Consider the following 17848-nt stretch of genomic DNA (forward strand, 5'->3'; position numbering starts at 1 on the left):
GCCTGAGATTTGGGTGGGGTCAGAGTTAAATCACATCAAATGCCTAAAATGAAAATCATACTTAAGTTCTCTTAAGGGCAAAACCCATGTCATTTTCAACCTAGCAAATCTTGAAAATTCCACTTTATTAATAAATAAAACTTTCCAATTCATCAGATCTCATGAGAACTCACGATCACGAGAACAGCATGGGGAAAACTGCCCCCAGGATCCAATCAGCTCCCACCAGATCCCTCCCTCAACACCTGGGGATTACAATTTGAGATGAAATTTAGGTGGGGACACAAAGCCAAACCATATCACTATTTTAGAGCTTCTTTTATTAAAATATTAAATATTTATAGTCTGATCTTAAAGTCTTCAGGTTATTTCAGAATTGTTTGGGGATGTGAATAGCTCTAAATTTATTATGTTAAAACTATTAGTTCATATTAGCTTTGAACCTACTCTCTTATAAGATTACGTGTTATCTTGTACAGTACTGCCTGGTTCTTACTTTCTCTGGAAACAGAGAAATGGCTTAGTAGGCCACTTCTTTAGTTACAAGCTCAAGGAAAGGCATGAAGGACCTTGTTTGCAAAGGAGAGAATGATGTACAAATGATGTCATTCTCATATAGTTCATATTTTACAGCAGCACAGAACTAGAGCAGTTACCTGCTTGCTCACCCACAGCCTCTTTTTCGAAGGGAAATTGCTCCTTTTCAAGGGTTTACTGAGGTAGATGAGTCTGTTCTATACCATGTGACCCTTCCCCATCCTATTCACTGGATGCAACTGCAGCCTGTAAGACAGGACCCAAAGGATGCCAACTCACAGGTTTACTAGAGACCCACTGGCTTAAAAATATATGCAAGGTCCAGTTGGATCCCTCTTTTGGAAATCTGGAATTTAAAAACCGAATGACTGAGCTAATTAACAGGAAGCTGAAGATTCATAATGTAGAGAAACTTAGGGGCCTATTTGTAAACTGAGATTATAAGGTTTGGCTGGGAGAGAGAGTATGAAACAGATGCCATTCAGGAGGCAGCTGACATGAGGGAGCCTCTTTTCCAGATGTCTTCCAGAACCAATTACTATGGGGCACAACTGTACTGCAACTTTTTTTCTTTTGTGACAGGGTCTCACTCTGTTGCCCAGGCTGGCGTGCAGTGGTGCAGTCATGGCTCACTGCAGCCTTGACCTAGGCTCAAGAGATCCTCCCACTTCAGCCTCCTGAGTAGCTAGGACTAAAAGCACAAACTACCATGCCCAGCTAATTTTTAAATTTTTTGTAGAGATGGGGGTCTCACTATGTTGCCCAGTCTGGTCTCAAACTCTTGGCCTCAGGTGATCCTCCTGCTTTGGCCCCCCAGAGCGTTGGGATTACAGGTGTGAGCCACTGTGCCTGCCTGTACTGCAACTTCTGTGTTTGGATTCCTGAGACCCTGGTTTGAGCCTTTCAGTTCTGTTCTTCCCTGTTTCTTTTCTTGAGCTGGATTGAGTTTCTGTTCCTTGCAACCCAAAGAACCCTAACTCAAATCCTCTCTTGCATTATTAAAGTGTTGCTTTGGTCACTGACTGAAACCTTAGGCATGTGCCATGGTAGTGATGACAATGAAACACATTCTAAATTAGGAAACAACATACCATTTTTTTTTTTTTAAAGACACGGTCTCACTTTGGTGCCCAGGCTGGAATGCAGTGGCACGATCTCAGCCCATTGTAGCCTCTACCTCCTGAGCTCAAGCAATCCTCCCACCTCAGACTCCTGAGTAGCTGGGAATACAGGCACGCACCACCATGCCTGGCTTTTTTCTTTTTTTTTTTTTTTTTTGTAGAGACAGGGTTTTGCCATGTTGCCTAGGCTAGTCTTTAACTCCAAAGTTCAAGCATCTGTCTACCTGGGCCTCCCAAAGTGCTGGGGTAACAGGCATGAACCACTGCAACTGGCCAGTATTATTTTTATTATTCAAAAATCTGGATTTAGTGATAAGCAGATCCAAACAGACTTGGTTCTTGACATCTGGGAAAGGAAAATCTCAGGACCCCCAAATCACTAAGCCAAGGGAAAGTCAATCTGGGAACTATGTCAGGCAAATCTGCCTCCCATTTTATTCCTAAATAAGACAGCCACAATGATAAAGAGCTACATGCCTCCCTCACAATTTGCCAACAAGGAAATTCCTTGTGGAAAAGGACAGACAGAACTCAAAGTCATCCCTCTGAGGTTCACCTGAGACCTACATATCTGATTGTTTCCCCTGCCCTACTGTTTATGTAAAAATGCAGATTCACTGAGCCAGGCTAAATTGTGTTTTCAGCAGAAGGCTGATCAAGGACTCAAAAGAACACAACCTTTTGTCTCTTATCTACTCTTGACCTGGAAGCCCCTCTTTGAGTTGCTTGGCTTTTCCAGACCAACAATGTACATCTTACACATACTGATGTCTCATGTCTCCCTAAAATGTATACAAGCAAGCTGAACCCCAACCACCTTGGGCACATGCCATCAGGGCCTCCTGAGGCTGTGTCAAGGGCACATCCTTAACCTTGGCAAAATAAACTTTGAGACTTATCTCAGATACACATCCTATATCGGATGAGGGTCTTTTAGTAATTAGGTTATCTTATTTACTGAGATAGGGGTAAGGAATCCAGATTCAGTTCACAGGATTTCCTGCTTTGCTCCTTTAGGCTGAGGGGACTGTAGAATCCTCACTGGATTTTGTTCAGCCTCGAACTCTAGCTACTACCTAGGAAAGAACAGTCGTTAAACAAAAAGGTGGAGCCTAAACACACCCATCTATCCATCCAACAATCAATCCTTTCATCCACTCTCCTTCCCTCCCTCCCTTTCATCCAGATTTCTTCCCTTTCATCCATCTCATTTACCCTTACTTTCTTCCATACAGATTTTGAGGAATATTCACTGTAGTTTTCAGGAGGTTCACAAATTTCTGAAGACTTTCTTACTCCAAATCCTAGGAAATCTTTCAATTTTAGAATGTATGTTTTAGGAACAAATTTGTTGCTTATTTTACCTCAGGGGACACAAGTATTGAATTTCATCAGCCCATTCCCTTACATGGATGATTGTGGGTTTCCACAGAAACAAATTATTGTGAAATGACAATTTTTTTCATTCTGATGTGGGCAGCAATAAATACTGTACCCTGTATCCATTAGGCCTCAACAAATAAATACAGGAATAAAAATAATTTTTGGTTTTTAGTTTTAAGACCATTAATGACTTTGTAAGAGACAGGAAGAGCTAATGATTGTTTTGATTTTTTAAATGAAGCATGTGATGAGATCCTCATCTTGGGCAAGCGGGAAGGAGAGGCAGGAAAGGAAGGGAGGAGTGAGAGAGAGAATGAGTGTGGGGTTATGAACTTACTAGAAAAATACAGTAACACTGCTGGGCTAATCTGATTTGTGGTCATGAATTTATAATCAAGTCTGTCCAATCGTGATTTTTTCTATTCTACCAGCTCTTCTGATGTAGGAAGAGAAAAGGCAAAGAGATATTTGAACTCAACCAGGAATGTAGTTTAGGCAAGTGAGAACAATAGGCAAAAGAGCAATGTTGTTCACAGTTTTACCAGAGAATGATTATTATGGTCCAGAGAATCAGAGTAAGGATGGATGTGAATACAGAAAGGGTACTGTTTTTCAGATTTTGAAATATCTGCGGTACACTTAACAGCTGAGCATCCCCAATTCAAAAATCTGAAGACTGAAATGCCCTAGTGAGCATTTCCTTTGCGTGTCATGTTTGTGCTCAAAAAGCTTCAGATTTCGGAGCATTCTGAATTTTCAGAGAAGAGATAGTCAACTTTTACTTATAATTTATTAAAGAAATACAGCTAGTTTAAATTTTTCCTGAGGAACCTGTAACTTTCAGAAAATTACTACAATGTACACTGTTGAAACTTGAGTTAATATATCATTACTTTATTGTGACTCAAGATTATTTTCATCTGTATTATAAGTATTTGCAAAATGCAACATGGGAATACTTAATAACACTGTAATAACTATCAATTATCTGCCCATAATTTATGCAAAAATTTTGTTTTTCCCCCATCGTCACCTAAGACACTTCTTTTATTAGTTGACTCACTTTCATATAGTACCAATTAATATTAGCCTAATGAAACCAAGTCAAATGTGGCCAAAAATAATCATGCATTTACAAAACAATTAGAATATTATTTGCCATTCAGTCAACTTTTATTGAGCACCTCCTATATTCCAGAACCAAAACCATGTTTGTTCCTTACAAAATTCTCAAAGCCACGCTTTAAGGTAAGTAATAGTATGTTCTACTTAACAGATGAGAAAACTAAGAATCAGATTGATAGAACTTCCTCAACATCATAGGCAGAAACATAATTATACTGACTGCCAATTTTAAGAAAACATCTATTTGTTACATTTGTGTCATTACTACAAAGTCTTTGCTTTTACAGTTTTCTTAAAATCATGTGAATACAAACAGCATTTTTATTTACATTACCATCACTTCTCTTTCCTAAGAGAAATTCTGTCTCTGTAAGATCATGACCACTTATGTATTTCTTGCTTACAAATTTTAATAAAATATACATAAGTGGGAATGTACAGTATTAAGTATTACTCTATTATTCTGGAATTTAACAATGAATAAGCACATATTTTAAAGGCCACACCTACTAAGAAACAGATACAAACTGTGATTTCTAAAATATATTTAAAATTAACCTCATTAAAATTTTTGGTTTATAACTGTATAAATACAGAAAGTTTAGCTTAGATGACTATGTATTTGATGGTTAGCCACATATAAGTTAACTGAAATACGTATTCTTTCAAGTTTGAAGTACCTCTCCTAAGAACTGGGCTAATGGGTGGTTCCTTAGTTTAGTTCAACTGGAATAAAATTATAAAAGTTCTATCTTGGCCAGGTGCAGTGGCTCACGCCTGTAATCCCAGCACTTTGGGAGGCCGAGGCAGGTGGATCACCTGGGGTCAGGAGTTTGAGGCCTGCCTGGCCAACATGGTGAAACCCCGTTTCTATTAAAAATACAAAAATAAGCTGGATGTGGTGGTGTGTGCCTGTAATCCCAGCTACTTGGGAGGCTGAGGCAGGAGAATCGCTTGAACCTCGGAGGCAGAGGCTGCAGTGAGCCGAGATCAGGCCACTGCACTGCACTCCAGCCCGGGTTACAGAGTGAGACTCCATCTCAAAAAAAAAAAGTTTATCTTCCTTTCTATTACAGATAACATAACTGCAATATGTAACTACGGCCAAAAGGTCAAAGACCACAGAATCCAATAAATATTGAAAATAGTTAATATCATCAAATTCTAGCCAACTTCTAGTATTAAGTATATATTATCTTACAGAAAATGTGTTCTAATAGAAGTATCTTAATAAAAAGGGAAGGGACTATAAAGAACCAGACACTTAGAAATCTAGTAAGTGCTTATTTTACAAATTAGGGACTCAGGCACAATCATAAGTAACTTGCCCATCATATGCCAGTGATAGAACCAGGACTGATTCCTGAACCTGACTTCTAGTCTGTGCTCTTTGAACACTTCTTTGTTTTCTCATGTTATAACTGAATCCTTCTATGTGCTAAATTTTAATTTGGAAAATTATCAAGTAATAAAACCGCTTTTCTCTCCAGCCCAACTCTCTGGTTTTTCTTTAATGAGCATTACAAGAATAGGATACAGTTCATAACTTCACAACACTCTCATAGGTTCATTAAGATGAGAACTTTATACAGGAAAAAGTTCACTTTACATGTAGTTTGGTTTGGCTGGAAAAAGCTTAACAGCCAGTTTTAAAACCTAGTTATTCTATATCATAGTGACTTCATATGTTGTAAAATGGTTTTCTATAATCTTGACATTTTCTTCAGATAGCCAGTTTTCCTGCTTTAGCTGCCTTATAAGAGCTTCCAAAGACTTCAATCTACCTAGAGTTTGTTGCTCTTTTAACTCTAGAAGAGTTATCTTTGAATGTAGCTTAGAGACTTTCTGCCAAAGATGTTCCTTATTTATGTCTTGTCTGCAGTAAGAATGTTCGATTTGTAAAACTTCTGTCCCATAGTCTACATCCTTATACAAGGAGTCTTCAATGTCTGTGTCTTCCACTTCCGTGGTTTCTTTTTGTGCAGATATAAAAGAACTAACTGAAGATTTACAATTTTCGGCAGGTACAAAAATGGCAATCACAGATTCTTTATTTGTGTTTAATTCTTCAACTGTTTGATTAATTGTGCTGAATAAGAATGGATTTTCCTGTGCTGACTTTATTTCCATGGTATTACTTGTAAAGTTTGGATTAGCATGATGACTGGTAGTTACTTCAAGAGCTTCTTGGGTTTCCAAAGATTGATGAATACTTTCTGAATTTGAAGTTGTCAAAGTAATAGTTGTAGAATTTAGATTCTCAAAACGTGTGTGAAAACCACCTATACCTGTATCTTGGTTAACTGATGTTTCCAATGTAGATTCTGGTTTCCCAGTATGTTGTTTAACTTGATTAAGAGTTAACATGTTATTTTGTATACTTCCTGTTTTGGGAGCTGGTGGCTTTACCAAGGAAGATGAATGAAGTAATTCTGGATGTTGAGGGGGCACATTTGTGTTAACTATATTTTTCTTTGTCTCATTTAATACAAATGATTCTTCTGACTTGGCTTTTGGGCATACTTCTTTCTCATCTTCCAAGTTTTTCTTCTGGGATTTGTTTTTAGAAGGGTCTTTTCCCTAGAAAATAATATTTTCATGTTCTGAAAAAGATGACCTTTATTGGCTTATTATGCTAGTGCTACTTAATTATAATATTAAGCAGTACACAGGCCAAGCAAATTAGTTCAAAAAAAGTTCTGCATACATATACCTTAAAGTATTTTCTAAAAAGCATTAATCCCATTCAATATACGGCAGAAACATTTCAGGTCATTCAAAAGACTAGTATATTGGGAGGCCAAGGCAGGCAGATCAACTGAGGTCAGGAGTTCAAGACCAGCCTGGCTAACATGGTGAAACCCCCATCCCTACTAAAAATACAAAAATTAGCCGGCCGTGGTGGCAGGCACCTGTAATCCCAGGAGGCTGAGGCAAGAGAATGGCTTGAGCCCGGGAGGCAGAGGTTGCAGTGAGCTGAGATCACACCGCTGCACTCCAGCCAGGGTGACAGAATGAGACCTTGTCTCAAAAAAAAGTATAAAAAATGAAACTCATGAACTTGTGTTAATAACTTAATAATGTATTATCTCTTGCTTCTCTTAAGCTGTGCTTCATTCGTTTATTTTTAATTATCACTTTTAGTAAAAGCACAAATTAGTGCTCCCTTTTTTCCAAGTATCTGTTTACCCAAGTTAGATCCCTCTTACTCTCCCACCTGATCACCTGCCACCCTGAAATCTGCCACTCTGCTCAGCATTACCCCTCTCCCATACTGCAATACCTGATTGTCCTCAGGCAAAGAAAATATTGTTGGAACTGCAGTTTGTTTTAAATATCGAATACCCCATCTGATGTCAAGAGAGTCAGGAGTAAAATGGTCACTACATAGAAACTGGTATTTACTGGGAACCCATGAATCTCGCTTCATATTCTTTAACCACTTTTCCAGTCTTTCTTTGTCATGTAGAGGAAATCTGGAATTTAAAAGAAAAGAAGAAAAAAGGGAAAACTTTGCTATATTTTTACAATTTTGCCAAATTCTAACCCTATATATCTGGGTAACCTATGCATCAAGTAAGTACTACAAGAGGAAGGCAACCATCCCTACCAAATAAGAGCATCTTCATGACAACTAGTACCATTATCATCTCTGCAGTAAGAGGCCTAAGATGTAAGACACGTAGCCAAGGCTCTTATCTGATAAGAGCTGAACATAATTCAGAGTCCCTTCAAGTAAAATATATGTGTTCCTACAAAGGACAAAATCTATTTGTATTTTCTATGGATTATGTTCCATTTTTATATTGCTGTACAGTTTGCCTAGAACTAGAAAAGAGCTTTGTATAAATTATAAATTCCTATTCAAATGTATTTCATAATACCACCACATGTCAAATGGCTTGTTGTCTATAATTCAAGGCAGTATTAAGCTTTACAATCTTATTTGTTAGTATTTAAAAAATAAGATGTTATTTCAAACAAATGATTTAGCTGAAAGAGTACTGAAAATATTCTCTTTACTAGCATCAGCTTTAATTCTATTTATAAGTAATCTAGTCTAATAGTACTACACTTCTATAACCGATGAACTGGGAACTCCAAATTTCAAGTTCTGAAGGAGAAACTCTGATACAAGAAAAGAATGGAACATGTTAAAAGGGACAGTCTCAGATATTTTATATGAAACAAATCAAATAGAAATGGCAAGACAGCGCTGTATACATTTTGTTCCTGTACCTGACAATAATCTGGATTTAGAGTTGGTGCTAACATTACAATGTATGGCAGAATTTGATAGAAAATTTTTCCTATCAATCTAAAAAGGTTTGGGTCAAGGTATACAAAACAATATTGGAAAATGGTTTATATTCCATTTGGTAATTTTCCAAGAACACAGTCCAAGACACCACATAATTTCCTGTTTTTAAAAATAGTAACAATATAAGGTTTCTCATATAAAATGTAGCTGTTATACATTCCCCTCCCCTAATCCCAATCATTTAGCTTATGTTTTGTAGTAGCATCATTTTTTCCCCTTAAATTCTGGTAACTTTTTAAGATGCCATGGAAAGTCTGGGTACTCTGTAAGATATAACTTTTAATCCTGATATCCTCATACAGAAAAAAATCAGATAAACTACCTTTGGAAATTCTAACCACGGAAACAATATTAATCATGTTTTAAAAATATTTTAACTTTACAAATATTAGATTGTAAGTATGACAAGCATAACCAGAAAAGGAATTTTAAAGGCAAACAAATTTTCTTTTAGAGGACCTGACTTCTTCTGGCCATTGGTAAATTCATTTCTTTTGTCACAACTGAAATGAAAATAGGCCTTTTACAATAATGCTTTTTACTGTAAATTCATGTATATGGATGCTGTTTGCAAATTATTTCCATTGTATCTATATGCTAAGTTATCAACTCTTTAAAAAAATACTTTGTGAATATCCTTACTGGTTACTGGACTGTACTGCTTCAATTGGTAAATCTCTAAGAAATCTTGATCATGTTTCCTGAATAAATTATGTCTTTATATTGGTTCAATTCATTTGATAATTTTGTTTCACTGTCTTACGTAATTGCCAAAAAAGCATAACATAATCATAGTACAAACTGGACACTATATTAACTGAATTCCCAAATTCATATACATTTAAACTACAGTTTGCTGTAGTGTTAACATGAGCAAATTCAATTCAAGTTTGACGCTACTGGAGAATAAAACTAATTCAATTTTTATTTTGTGGATTACATAAGAAATTTTTTAAAAACCCTAGAAATAATACGACTTTTACTAAATTCACATTTTCAGTGAAAAAAATCTTTACAATTCACTTGCATTATTTTTTCCTTCCTAGAAAGTTACCGTAAGGTCCACAAAGGTTAGTTAAAAATTTTAGTGTGGAGTTATACCCCATCTCCAATATCAAAGGCCAAATAAATCTGGGAAATACGGGGTTAAATCAAGTTCAACATGATCTTTTGCTACAAACATTCTCAGAGATAGAGCCATTAGTACAGTAGTATTTCCCTATAAACTGAAAGTGTTTTAGATTGTTTTCCTCCCCCAAACATCTCTTTGCATCTTGAGGCTGGGCTTCAAGGGAGACAATCCTGGAAATATTGCCATGGATTGTGAAAGGATTGTGAATTACTTGGGGTTATCAGTTTTTTTTTCTTTTGAGACGGAGTTTCGCGCTTGTTGCCTAGGCTGTGGTGCAATGGTGTGATCTCGGCTCACCTCAACTTCCACCTCCCGTGTTCAAGCGATTCTCCTGCCTCAGCTTCCCGAGTAGCTGAGATCACAGGCATGCGCCACCACGCCTGGCTAATTTTGTATTTTTAGTAGAGACGGAGTTTCTCCATGTTGGTCAGGCTGGTCTCGAACTCCCGACCTCAGGTGATCTGCCCGCCTCGGCCTCCCAAAGTGCTGGGATTATAGGCGTGAGCCACCACGCCTGGTGGGGTTACCAGTTTTTTTTTTCCATTAATTAAAATACTGGAAAGCAGCTGAATCATTAGTGAATAAGTCCTTCAGGTCTAAAGTAAAATGAGCACAAAACAACTGCTGAAAATCTGAACCAGGTTAGATCTAAATGAATTGTTTTTAAATACAAGAAAAAATGGAAACGCAGTATTTTAAATATGTTGCTTTTCATGTGTTATTAATCATGTAAGTACTATTAACACCTCCACGTTATAGATTAGATATGTGAGACACCAAAGCTTAAATACTTTCCAAGAGGTCATTAAGCTACAGAATAGTGGAACCAGGATCTAGCACTAAAGCCTGGACCCCTAATTATTATACGACACTGCTTTTCTATACTTCTGAATAAAAATCAGTGCTTCAATAGTTTGATGGAAATATATTGTGGCTCTAGTAGTTCAGAATAACAGAATAAAACCTTGTTCTCTGCAGAGTATCTACAGCCCTAAGCAGAAGACTAGTTTATAATTCTGGCTCTGACACTAAACTTCCAAGGTCGGTTACCTAGTCATTCCGGGCCTCAGTTTCCTCAGGAGAAAAGTGGGATGAAATTATACCTATGCGACCTAACTCGCAGGGGGTGTAAATTAACTTTGCATGCACCTTTCCACTTCGCAGGTTTCACGTATCTTAAATGGTGGTTAATGTTGTTCAATGAAATGAGATCACGTGAGGTGGAGAAAAGACTCTGAAAACCACAGAAGCCCGCGCAAACTTTACTGTTTTAACTGTTGACACCCAAACAGGCTCCTGGGCCTCGCCACCAGCCCGTAGTCCTCGCGCAAGAAGGGCATAGCTAGGTAAACTGAACTAGCGCCTTCCCTCCATCTTGCCGCGGGCGACGTACGGAGAGCTGAGGACTCACAGGCAGAGCGGACAGGAGACACCCAAGCCCAAAGGCCACAGGTCCAAGGCCTCACGGCGAGGCTGACGCTTCTGTTCCAGAAACAACTTACGGATAAAAACTCAGCTTCCGGTCTTTATTGTTTCGTCCCCGGCGGTTCTTACAACAAATCGCTGCGCAATACCGAGGCATCACTCGGGTGAGGCCCCTGGAGACCGGGGCCGGCGATGGGTGCAGCGCGGCCCTCCTCACTGAGGCTGCGCCACAAGTCCAGGCCTGTCGAGCCACTGCGTCTGCGCTGGCATCCGCCGGTAAAGCCGCCTTGTCTGTCGACTCACTTCCGCCTCCGCCGGTTTAAGCACCGCCTTTTCGAGGGTTGGGGCCGGAAGTGGCGCACAGCCCTAGCGGCAACAACAGTTTTCCACGTGCGCGTAGGGCGCCGGGATCACGTGGGGAGGCAGAAGCCAATGGGGAAGCGTTTCGTGTAGGTCTTCTGAGGTGGTGGCGCCAGCGGCTACCTCCTGCCAGTGAGGGGCTGGCTGAGAGGGGACTGGGCGCCAGCGGTGAAGGAGGAGCGCTAGGTCGGTGTACGACCGAGATTAGGGCGCGCGCCAGCTCCAGGAGGCCGCGGTGAGGGGCCGGGCCCAAGCAGCCGACCCGAGCCGATCGTCAGGGTCGCCAGCGCCTCAGCTCTGTGGAGGAGCAGCAGTAGTCGGAGGGTGCAGGTGAGGGACGAGGCCGGGGTCGTGGAGAGGGGAGTTCGGAGGGTCCCCGTAGCCCAGGCCTGTCTTTGTGAGCTGACTTGGCCTCGGTGTCCGCCACGGTCGCCGCAGGGACAACGGGCTGCATGTTTTTGACCGAGAGAATGGAAGAACGGAGAGAGCCGCATCACAGAATCGTGTTTTGGGTTGTGGCGCTGGCTTTCACGGGCGCCGGAGTAGAGCCCGGGTCTCGGGCAGCTTCTACGGCGGGGCCTGGGCGGGCAGGGAAGGTGCCAGTCGCCTTTAGGTGAAGGTTGGAGGGTCCAGCCCGGCCGCCTCCCGAGGCTGGGAAATAAGGCACGGGCTGCTGGCTGGCCGGGCCGTCTTGGGGATGAGAAGTCTGTACAATACAGAACTAGTCTGCTAAAAAAAAAATCATTAGATGTCCACCTTGAGACCGTGGAATAACATCTACTGAACCAGTGAGGCGCCTCCCTGTCAGTTTTAGATCCGCCCTTTGATTAGGGAGCAACGTGCAGTTGACGCAGCGTCCATGGGACACACTGTGTTCCTTAAACCGAGAGGTGGTTCTTGATCCTTGGTACCCGTGACTACGAGTGACTCTCTGGAAATAAGTAATCTACCTGCCTGCTAATTACTCTCAGGAAAGGCCGCTGGAGAGGAAGCCAGGCAATTTCCACAAACCGTAGTGTTTTTCGTCAGCATTATTATGGCATCATAGGTTACTAAGGATTCTCGTGGTACCGTATTCAAAAAACAGGATCCATCCCTTCATTTTGAATCTCAAGTCATTGAATACGTATTGTCAAGAATTCTAAGTTAACATTTCTTTAATGGTTTAAAGGTAAAAGAAATATTTTAACTACTGAATTTGAAAGAATCTGCCTTAACCACAGTACAAACTGTCAAAGTTCATTTTTCTGGCAGCTTTAGCAGAAATCTTAAATTCTGTTCATCATGAGTTTTAAACAGTATTTAGCCATGCTTCCTGGTTAAACATTTGGGATCTTACATTTGGGAAAAAGACAACATTCTATTGTATTGTCAGTATTAGTATTGTGATATTAAGATTCTCTATTTGCAGTCCTTGGCTCACCTGCTGAAATGAAAGCTGAATTTTTAGAGCGAGTTTAATACTAATTTAGATATACTGGGCTATTTACCTTGGTGCTCCACCTTTTTTTTTTTTATGTTTTTTTTCTGTGAAGTTGAATATTACTTTCAGTATATGAATTCTTGAAAGTTGGGATCTTATATTATTTGGTTTTCTTTTTTTTCTTACAATGCTTGCATGTGATGAATCTTCAATATAAACTGGTTAAAAGTCAGTTATTGATAATTTTCTATCTCCTCTGTGTATGGCCAGAGTATTAGTAGACAGACAAAGCCAAGAATTATTTTTGTTCTCAATAAGGTTAAGCCAGTTTGGGAGTTATAAAACTATAAGTGAAATTACATGTGAACAGGTAATAGATACTGTATGCTTACTATTTTGATACTGCATTAGGTTTACCTTGTGTTGGATTTCTTTTAAAAGAAAGAAATTTTAAGATTAGCTCCATCCATAACATTTTTTTTCTATTCTGTTTTAGGATATTAGAAATGGCTACTCCCCAGTCAATTTTCATCTTTGCAATCTGCATTTTAATGATAACAGAATTAATTCTGGCCTCAAAAAGCTACTATGATGTCTTAGGTGTGCCAAAATCGGCATCAGAGCGCCAAATCAAGAAGGCCTTTCACAAGTTGGCCATGAAGTACCACCCTGACAAAAATAAGAGCCCGGATGCTGAAGCAAAATTCAGAGAGATTGCAGAAGGTAAATAAATGACAATCTCTGAAGTGTCATGGGTATTAACTAGTAAGGAGAATGATAGCTAAGAAGTGTTTGTATTTGAAGGTTTTGTGGAGATAGGAGGTGGAGTGAGATTTATGTATAAATATTGGGTGATTCTCTGAGATTATTTTCTTATCACAGATGCTTTGATTCCTGAATAAATACATGAAAGAATAATAGATAATTTTATTGGTATACATATCTAAAAATATTGAAAATCTATTCTATATTATTTATGAGATCACTGTTGTTTCAATGACAAAAAGAATTTTAGGTACCCAAAATTCTTATCAACTAACTTATGAAACAGAATATTTTACATTTTAAACATTAAATACTTAAAAATTAAACTAGACTCTAAAGTGCTTTATTCACTTGATCTGCGTTTCAAAGCCGTATTTGTCTTTAAAGAAAAAATTGAAACAAATTTTGACTTCAGACTAGCTCTAAAACAAATTGCACCTGCTGAGCATTCAGTAATTATTGTTGGGTGGAGGTAACTGGGGAGTTAGAATTAATTTACTTTAGTAAGGAGGTGCAAAATCTTAATTCCTATTAATTGGTTATAGTTGATGGTTTAATTTTTGAATACAATTAATGATTTCACACAAATAATATGAAGGTTAAAGAACTCTGTAATTGTTGCCCACATGTTTATTTGTAGTAATGGTAACATTTAATAACTATTGAATATTACAGATGGCATTGTGCCAACTGCTGATAATACATCAGTTAATAAGACAGTTTCTGCCTTATTTTATAACTTTGATTAACTTGATGCTTATATTTGTAGTGTTTTGCTTTTATTTCTGATGTGAAATTCTTCCCTAAAATAATAGTATTCGGTTCACTTACTTGAGGAGATTTGAATGTATGTAATTTTGAATGTTTTACCTTCAGTTACTAAAAATATTTTTGTCTCTTTCAGCATATGAAACACTCTCAGATGCTAATAGACGAAAAGAGTATGATACACTTGGACACAGTGCTTTTACTAACGGTAAAGGACAAAGAGGTAGTGGAAGTTCTTTTGAGCAGTCATTTAACTTCAATTTTGATGACTTATTTAAAGACTTCAGCTTTTTTGGTAAGAACCAAAACGCTCGATCCAAGAAGCATTTTGAAAATCATTTCCAGACACGCCAGGAAGGTTCCAGTAGACAAAGGCATCATTTCCAAGAGTTTTCTTTTGGAGGTGGATTATTTGATGACATGTTTGAAGATATGGAGAAAATGTTTTCTTTTAGTGGTTTTGACTCTACCAATGGGCATACAGTACAGACTGAAAATAGGTTTCATGGCTCTAGCAAGCACTGCAGGACTGTCACTCAGCGAAGAGGAAATATGGTTACTACATACACTGACTGTTCAGGACAGTAGTTCTTTTTCTGTTCTCACTAAATCCAACTAGTTGACTCTTCCTCATTATCTTTGATGCTAAACAATTTTCTGTGAACTATTTTGACAAGTGCATGATTTCACTTAAAACAATTTGATATAGCCATTAAATATATTTAAGGGTTTTTTTTTTTTTTTTGACAAATTCAACATTCAACGAATAGACAAAATGCTAATTATTTCCCTGATTAGGAAAGTTTCTTTAAAAAACACGTAATTTTGCCTAGTCCTTTTTCTCTACCTGCCCTTGGGCTCACTAATATCACCAGTTTTATTACCAAGAAAATATTGAGTTTACCTGATTAAACTTTAAAAGTTATTGTAGATTTAAATTGTGTGAACCTAATGATTTTTGCAGTGAAACCTTTACTAATTCGAAGTTGCATGTTCTGTAACATCTGTGACTTGGGTTGCAGAATGTACATGAAACTGTATAATTGAGTCATTCAGCAAAGGAGAACAGTATCTTGGTTAATTGCTACTGAAAGGTTGGGAAAGGGATGGTTTGATACTTACCACAGCCCTGTGCCTTTCTACAGTAGAACTGGGGTAAAGGAAATGGTTTTATTGCCCATAGTCATTTAGGCTGGAAAAAAGTTGAAAACTTAACGAAATATTGCCAAGAGATTGTCATGTGTTTGGTCCCAGGCTAAAAATGATTTTGTAGTGTTGAAATCATAGCTACTTACATATCCTTTTCACATTTCTTTCTTAGTTGTTGGCACTCTTAGGTCTTAATACGGATTTATGTGTTTGTGTGTTTAGTTTATCCTCTCTCTACTCATCTTTATCTAGAGATTGACTAATACCTCATTCTGTTTGTAAAACCAGCCAGTAATTTCTGTGCAACCTTACTATGTGCAATATTTTTAAATCCTGAGAAATGTGTGCTTTTGTTTTTGGATAGACTTATTTCTTTCTTTAGTTCTGCACTTTTCCACATTATACTCCATATGAGTATTAATCCTATGGATACATATTAAATGTCTCATACAACATTGTATGTGAGAGAAATATAAATATTTACAACCTGATATTCGTTGTTGTTTTATTGGTAAAAGTTTATTATGCAACTGTGGAGGTATAGAGGGCATATAAGCTATGGGACATACACTGATCACAGGCTATATTCATGAAGTTACTTTTGACTAACCTGAAAACTGATAGGATTTTGTTTGTCATTTGGTAATTTCTACTGCATTCTTACCATCCTCCTCTCACAAATTTTGATAGCTTAAGAATCTTTTTAATTATAATTTTGTTGTATTTGTTTGCTAGGAGCAAGTGTTCCTGCTGCCAGTTCTTTCCTCTTTAGGCGTGGTTGAGAAAAAGCTGAAACTTTACATAAAGCTGTATTTCTTAATCATCTTTAATTTGAAACTTAAGAAAATGAATTTATTCTGTTATATTTATGTAACTTATTTCCTGGAAGTTATATCTACTAGTTTTGTTTGATAATAATAAAATTAGCTATACCTTGAATTTTGGGCTGAAGATTATCTGTAGCCTATTTTTAAAAAAATCAAGTTTTGAGACATTCCAGTAATATATAAAGCAGAAGAGTGTGGTTTGGGAGATAAATCAGAAAACCACAATCAGGATGTCCTGGAGAAGCTTCAAGGATTGGATTTGGGTGAGGGTGCAGAATTCATTCATATTAATTTATTGAAGAACTGCATTGGAAAGCTCTGCTCTTTGCTACTCCCTCCAGGTAAACCGTTGTTAACAAAAGTAACTTTTTCTCAGGCAAGGGACTAAACAAGTCTTGAAAGAAAGGGGTTATTTGGGGGAAGACTTCCCAGTTGAGGGTATTAGGGTGTGAGGTGAAGGCAGAGTAAAGGTGAAGTGAATTTTCACTTGAAGGTCAAGAAGGTGCTGGTGAGAAATGGCAGCACTCCCAGAGTAAAGCCTCCTTATATTGGCTTGGTGGGAAACAACTGCATGCAGACCACATACTCACCTGTGGGCACCTGCTGGTTAAAAAACCCTGACAATTTAGCCGGGTGTGATGACAGGCACATGTCAGATACTCTGGAAGCTGAGGTGGGAGGAGTTTAAGGCTGCAGTGAGCTACGATTGGCCACTGCCTGACAATTTACTGAGAACCATCGCTCCTATTCAAAAAGGAGATCTAATGCAGACACATAACTGCTGAAGAAACTGCTTTTCTCAGCTATCTGTGCAATTTGATCTAATCCTTCATAAACACATACTGATGTCCAAAGAATGTCAGACATTTAAGGAAAACTGACAGCTAGGGAAAGAAGCCCCAACTATTAGCCCTGACAATATAATTCAGAGATTGAAAGAATTTAAGATTCTAGTATCAGATTTTTTAATAGAATATTGCATCAACAGATAAGGACAGTTCTTAACCTGCTTACTTCAGGATTTCTTTTCTCTAATGATGGTGTCAGAACAGATGAAGTAATGTGAACTCACATTTGGTTTACATTTACATCTAACAACCAAAGTCAATGGGAGGTAACAGATGTGTGGTACATGTGTTCCCTACCATGCAGGCCTACTTTTTCCTGTGAAATTCATATTCTTCCTCATATCTCAACTTTGTTACTCAATTCCCTCGCAAACTTCTCTCCAGAGGTTGCCCTAATGTGGAGCTACCTAAATACTTTATTGTGCAGTTCTCTTTACTGTTATTCATTATGATACACCGTAAGTGGTGAGCAGGATGTTGGGGGTGATTACATTCTTGTGGGAAAAGACAAGCAATAACCATAGGAATAAGTTATAAATTTATAAAGTATGGAAAAAGAAAATGTAGCACAGGAGAGGAGAATTATGAGGGCAGGCAGGTTGAGGATGTGTTGCAATTTTCGACAGGATTGTCAGTGTTGACCTCATTGAGAAGGTAAATTTGA

At 38.3% G+C, this 17848-nt stretch overlaps 2 protein-coding genes across 8 annotated transcripts in view; one reads left to right on the forward strand and one right to left on the reverse strand.

Annotated features, from left to right (window-relative positions):
* DNAJB9 (DnaJ heat shock protein family (Hsp40) member B9) overlaps nt 1-16448 on the forward strand; it is a 47066-nt gene extending 30618 nt beyond the window's left edge. Inside the window, exons 1-3 of one of the 2 annotated variants that reach the window (XM_003268123.3) lie at nt 11376-11734; nt 13324-13550; nt 14497-16448. In XM_003268123.3, the coding sequence (XP_003268171.1) occupies nt 13334-13550; nt 14497-14948 (669 nt within the window). In that variant the 5' untranslated portion in view covers nt 11376-11734; nt 13324-13333 and the 3' untranslated portion in view covers nt 14949-16448. Of the gene's footprint in view, nt 1-11375; nt 11735-13323; nt 13551-14496 lie in introns of those variants that run through there. The other variant, XM_030826800.1, reaches the window with a different exon arrangement.
* THAP5 (THAP domain containing 5) lies at nt 3908-11399 on the reverse strand. 6 transcript variants are annotated; one of them, XM_003268124.3, is made up of 3 exons: nt 11122-11348; nt 7450-7642; nt 3908-6746 (listed from the first exon to the last, which is right to left on the reverse strand). In XM_003268124.3, exons 1-3 carry the CDS (start codon nt 11199-11201, stop codon nt 5832-5834), a joined length of 1188 nt encoding a protein of 395 aa, XP_003268172.1. In that variant the 5' UTR covers nt 11202-11348; the 3' UTR covers nt 3908-5831. The 6 variants fall into 6 exon arrangements, with proteins under 6 accessions (XP_003268172.1, XP_030682657.1, XP_012367719.1 ...); XM_030826797.1 differs by having other exon boundaries at nt 5729-6746; nt 11031-11399; XM_012512265.1 differs by having other exon boundaries at nt 5729-6746; nt 7572-7642; nt 11122-11381.
* Nucleotides 16449-17848: the final 1400 nt, after the last annotated feature.

The sequence above is a fragment of the Nomascus leucogenys genome, chromosome 13 (genome assembly GCF_006542625.1).
Source record: "Nomascus leucogenys isolate Asia chromosome 13, Asia_NLE_v1, whole genome shotgun sequence".
Lineage (NCBI taxonomy): Eukaryota > Metazoa > Chordata > Mammalia > Primates > Hylobatidae > Nomascus > Nomascus leucogenys.

Excerpts from the sequence above, each read along its gene's own strand:
- THAP5 (XM_003268124.3), bottom strand. The coding sequence starts at position 11,201 with ATGCCTCGGTATTGCGCAGCGATTTGTTGTAAGAACCGCCGGGGACGA. Across the intron at positions 7,643-11,121 it reads CGGAAGCTGAGTTTTTATCC|ATTTCCTCTACATGACAAAG; the intron begins GTAAGTTGTTTC and ends TTTAAATTCCAG. Across the intron at positions 6,747-7,449 it reads CTTTGCCTGAGGACAATCAG|GGAAAAGACCCTTCTAAAAA; the intron begins GTATTGCAGTAT and ends ATTATTTTCTAG.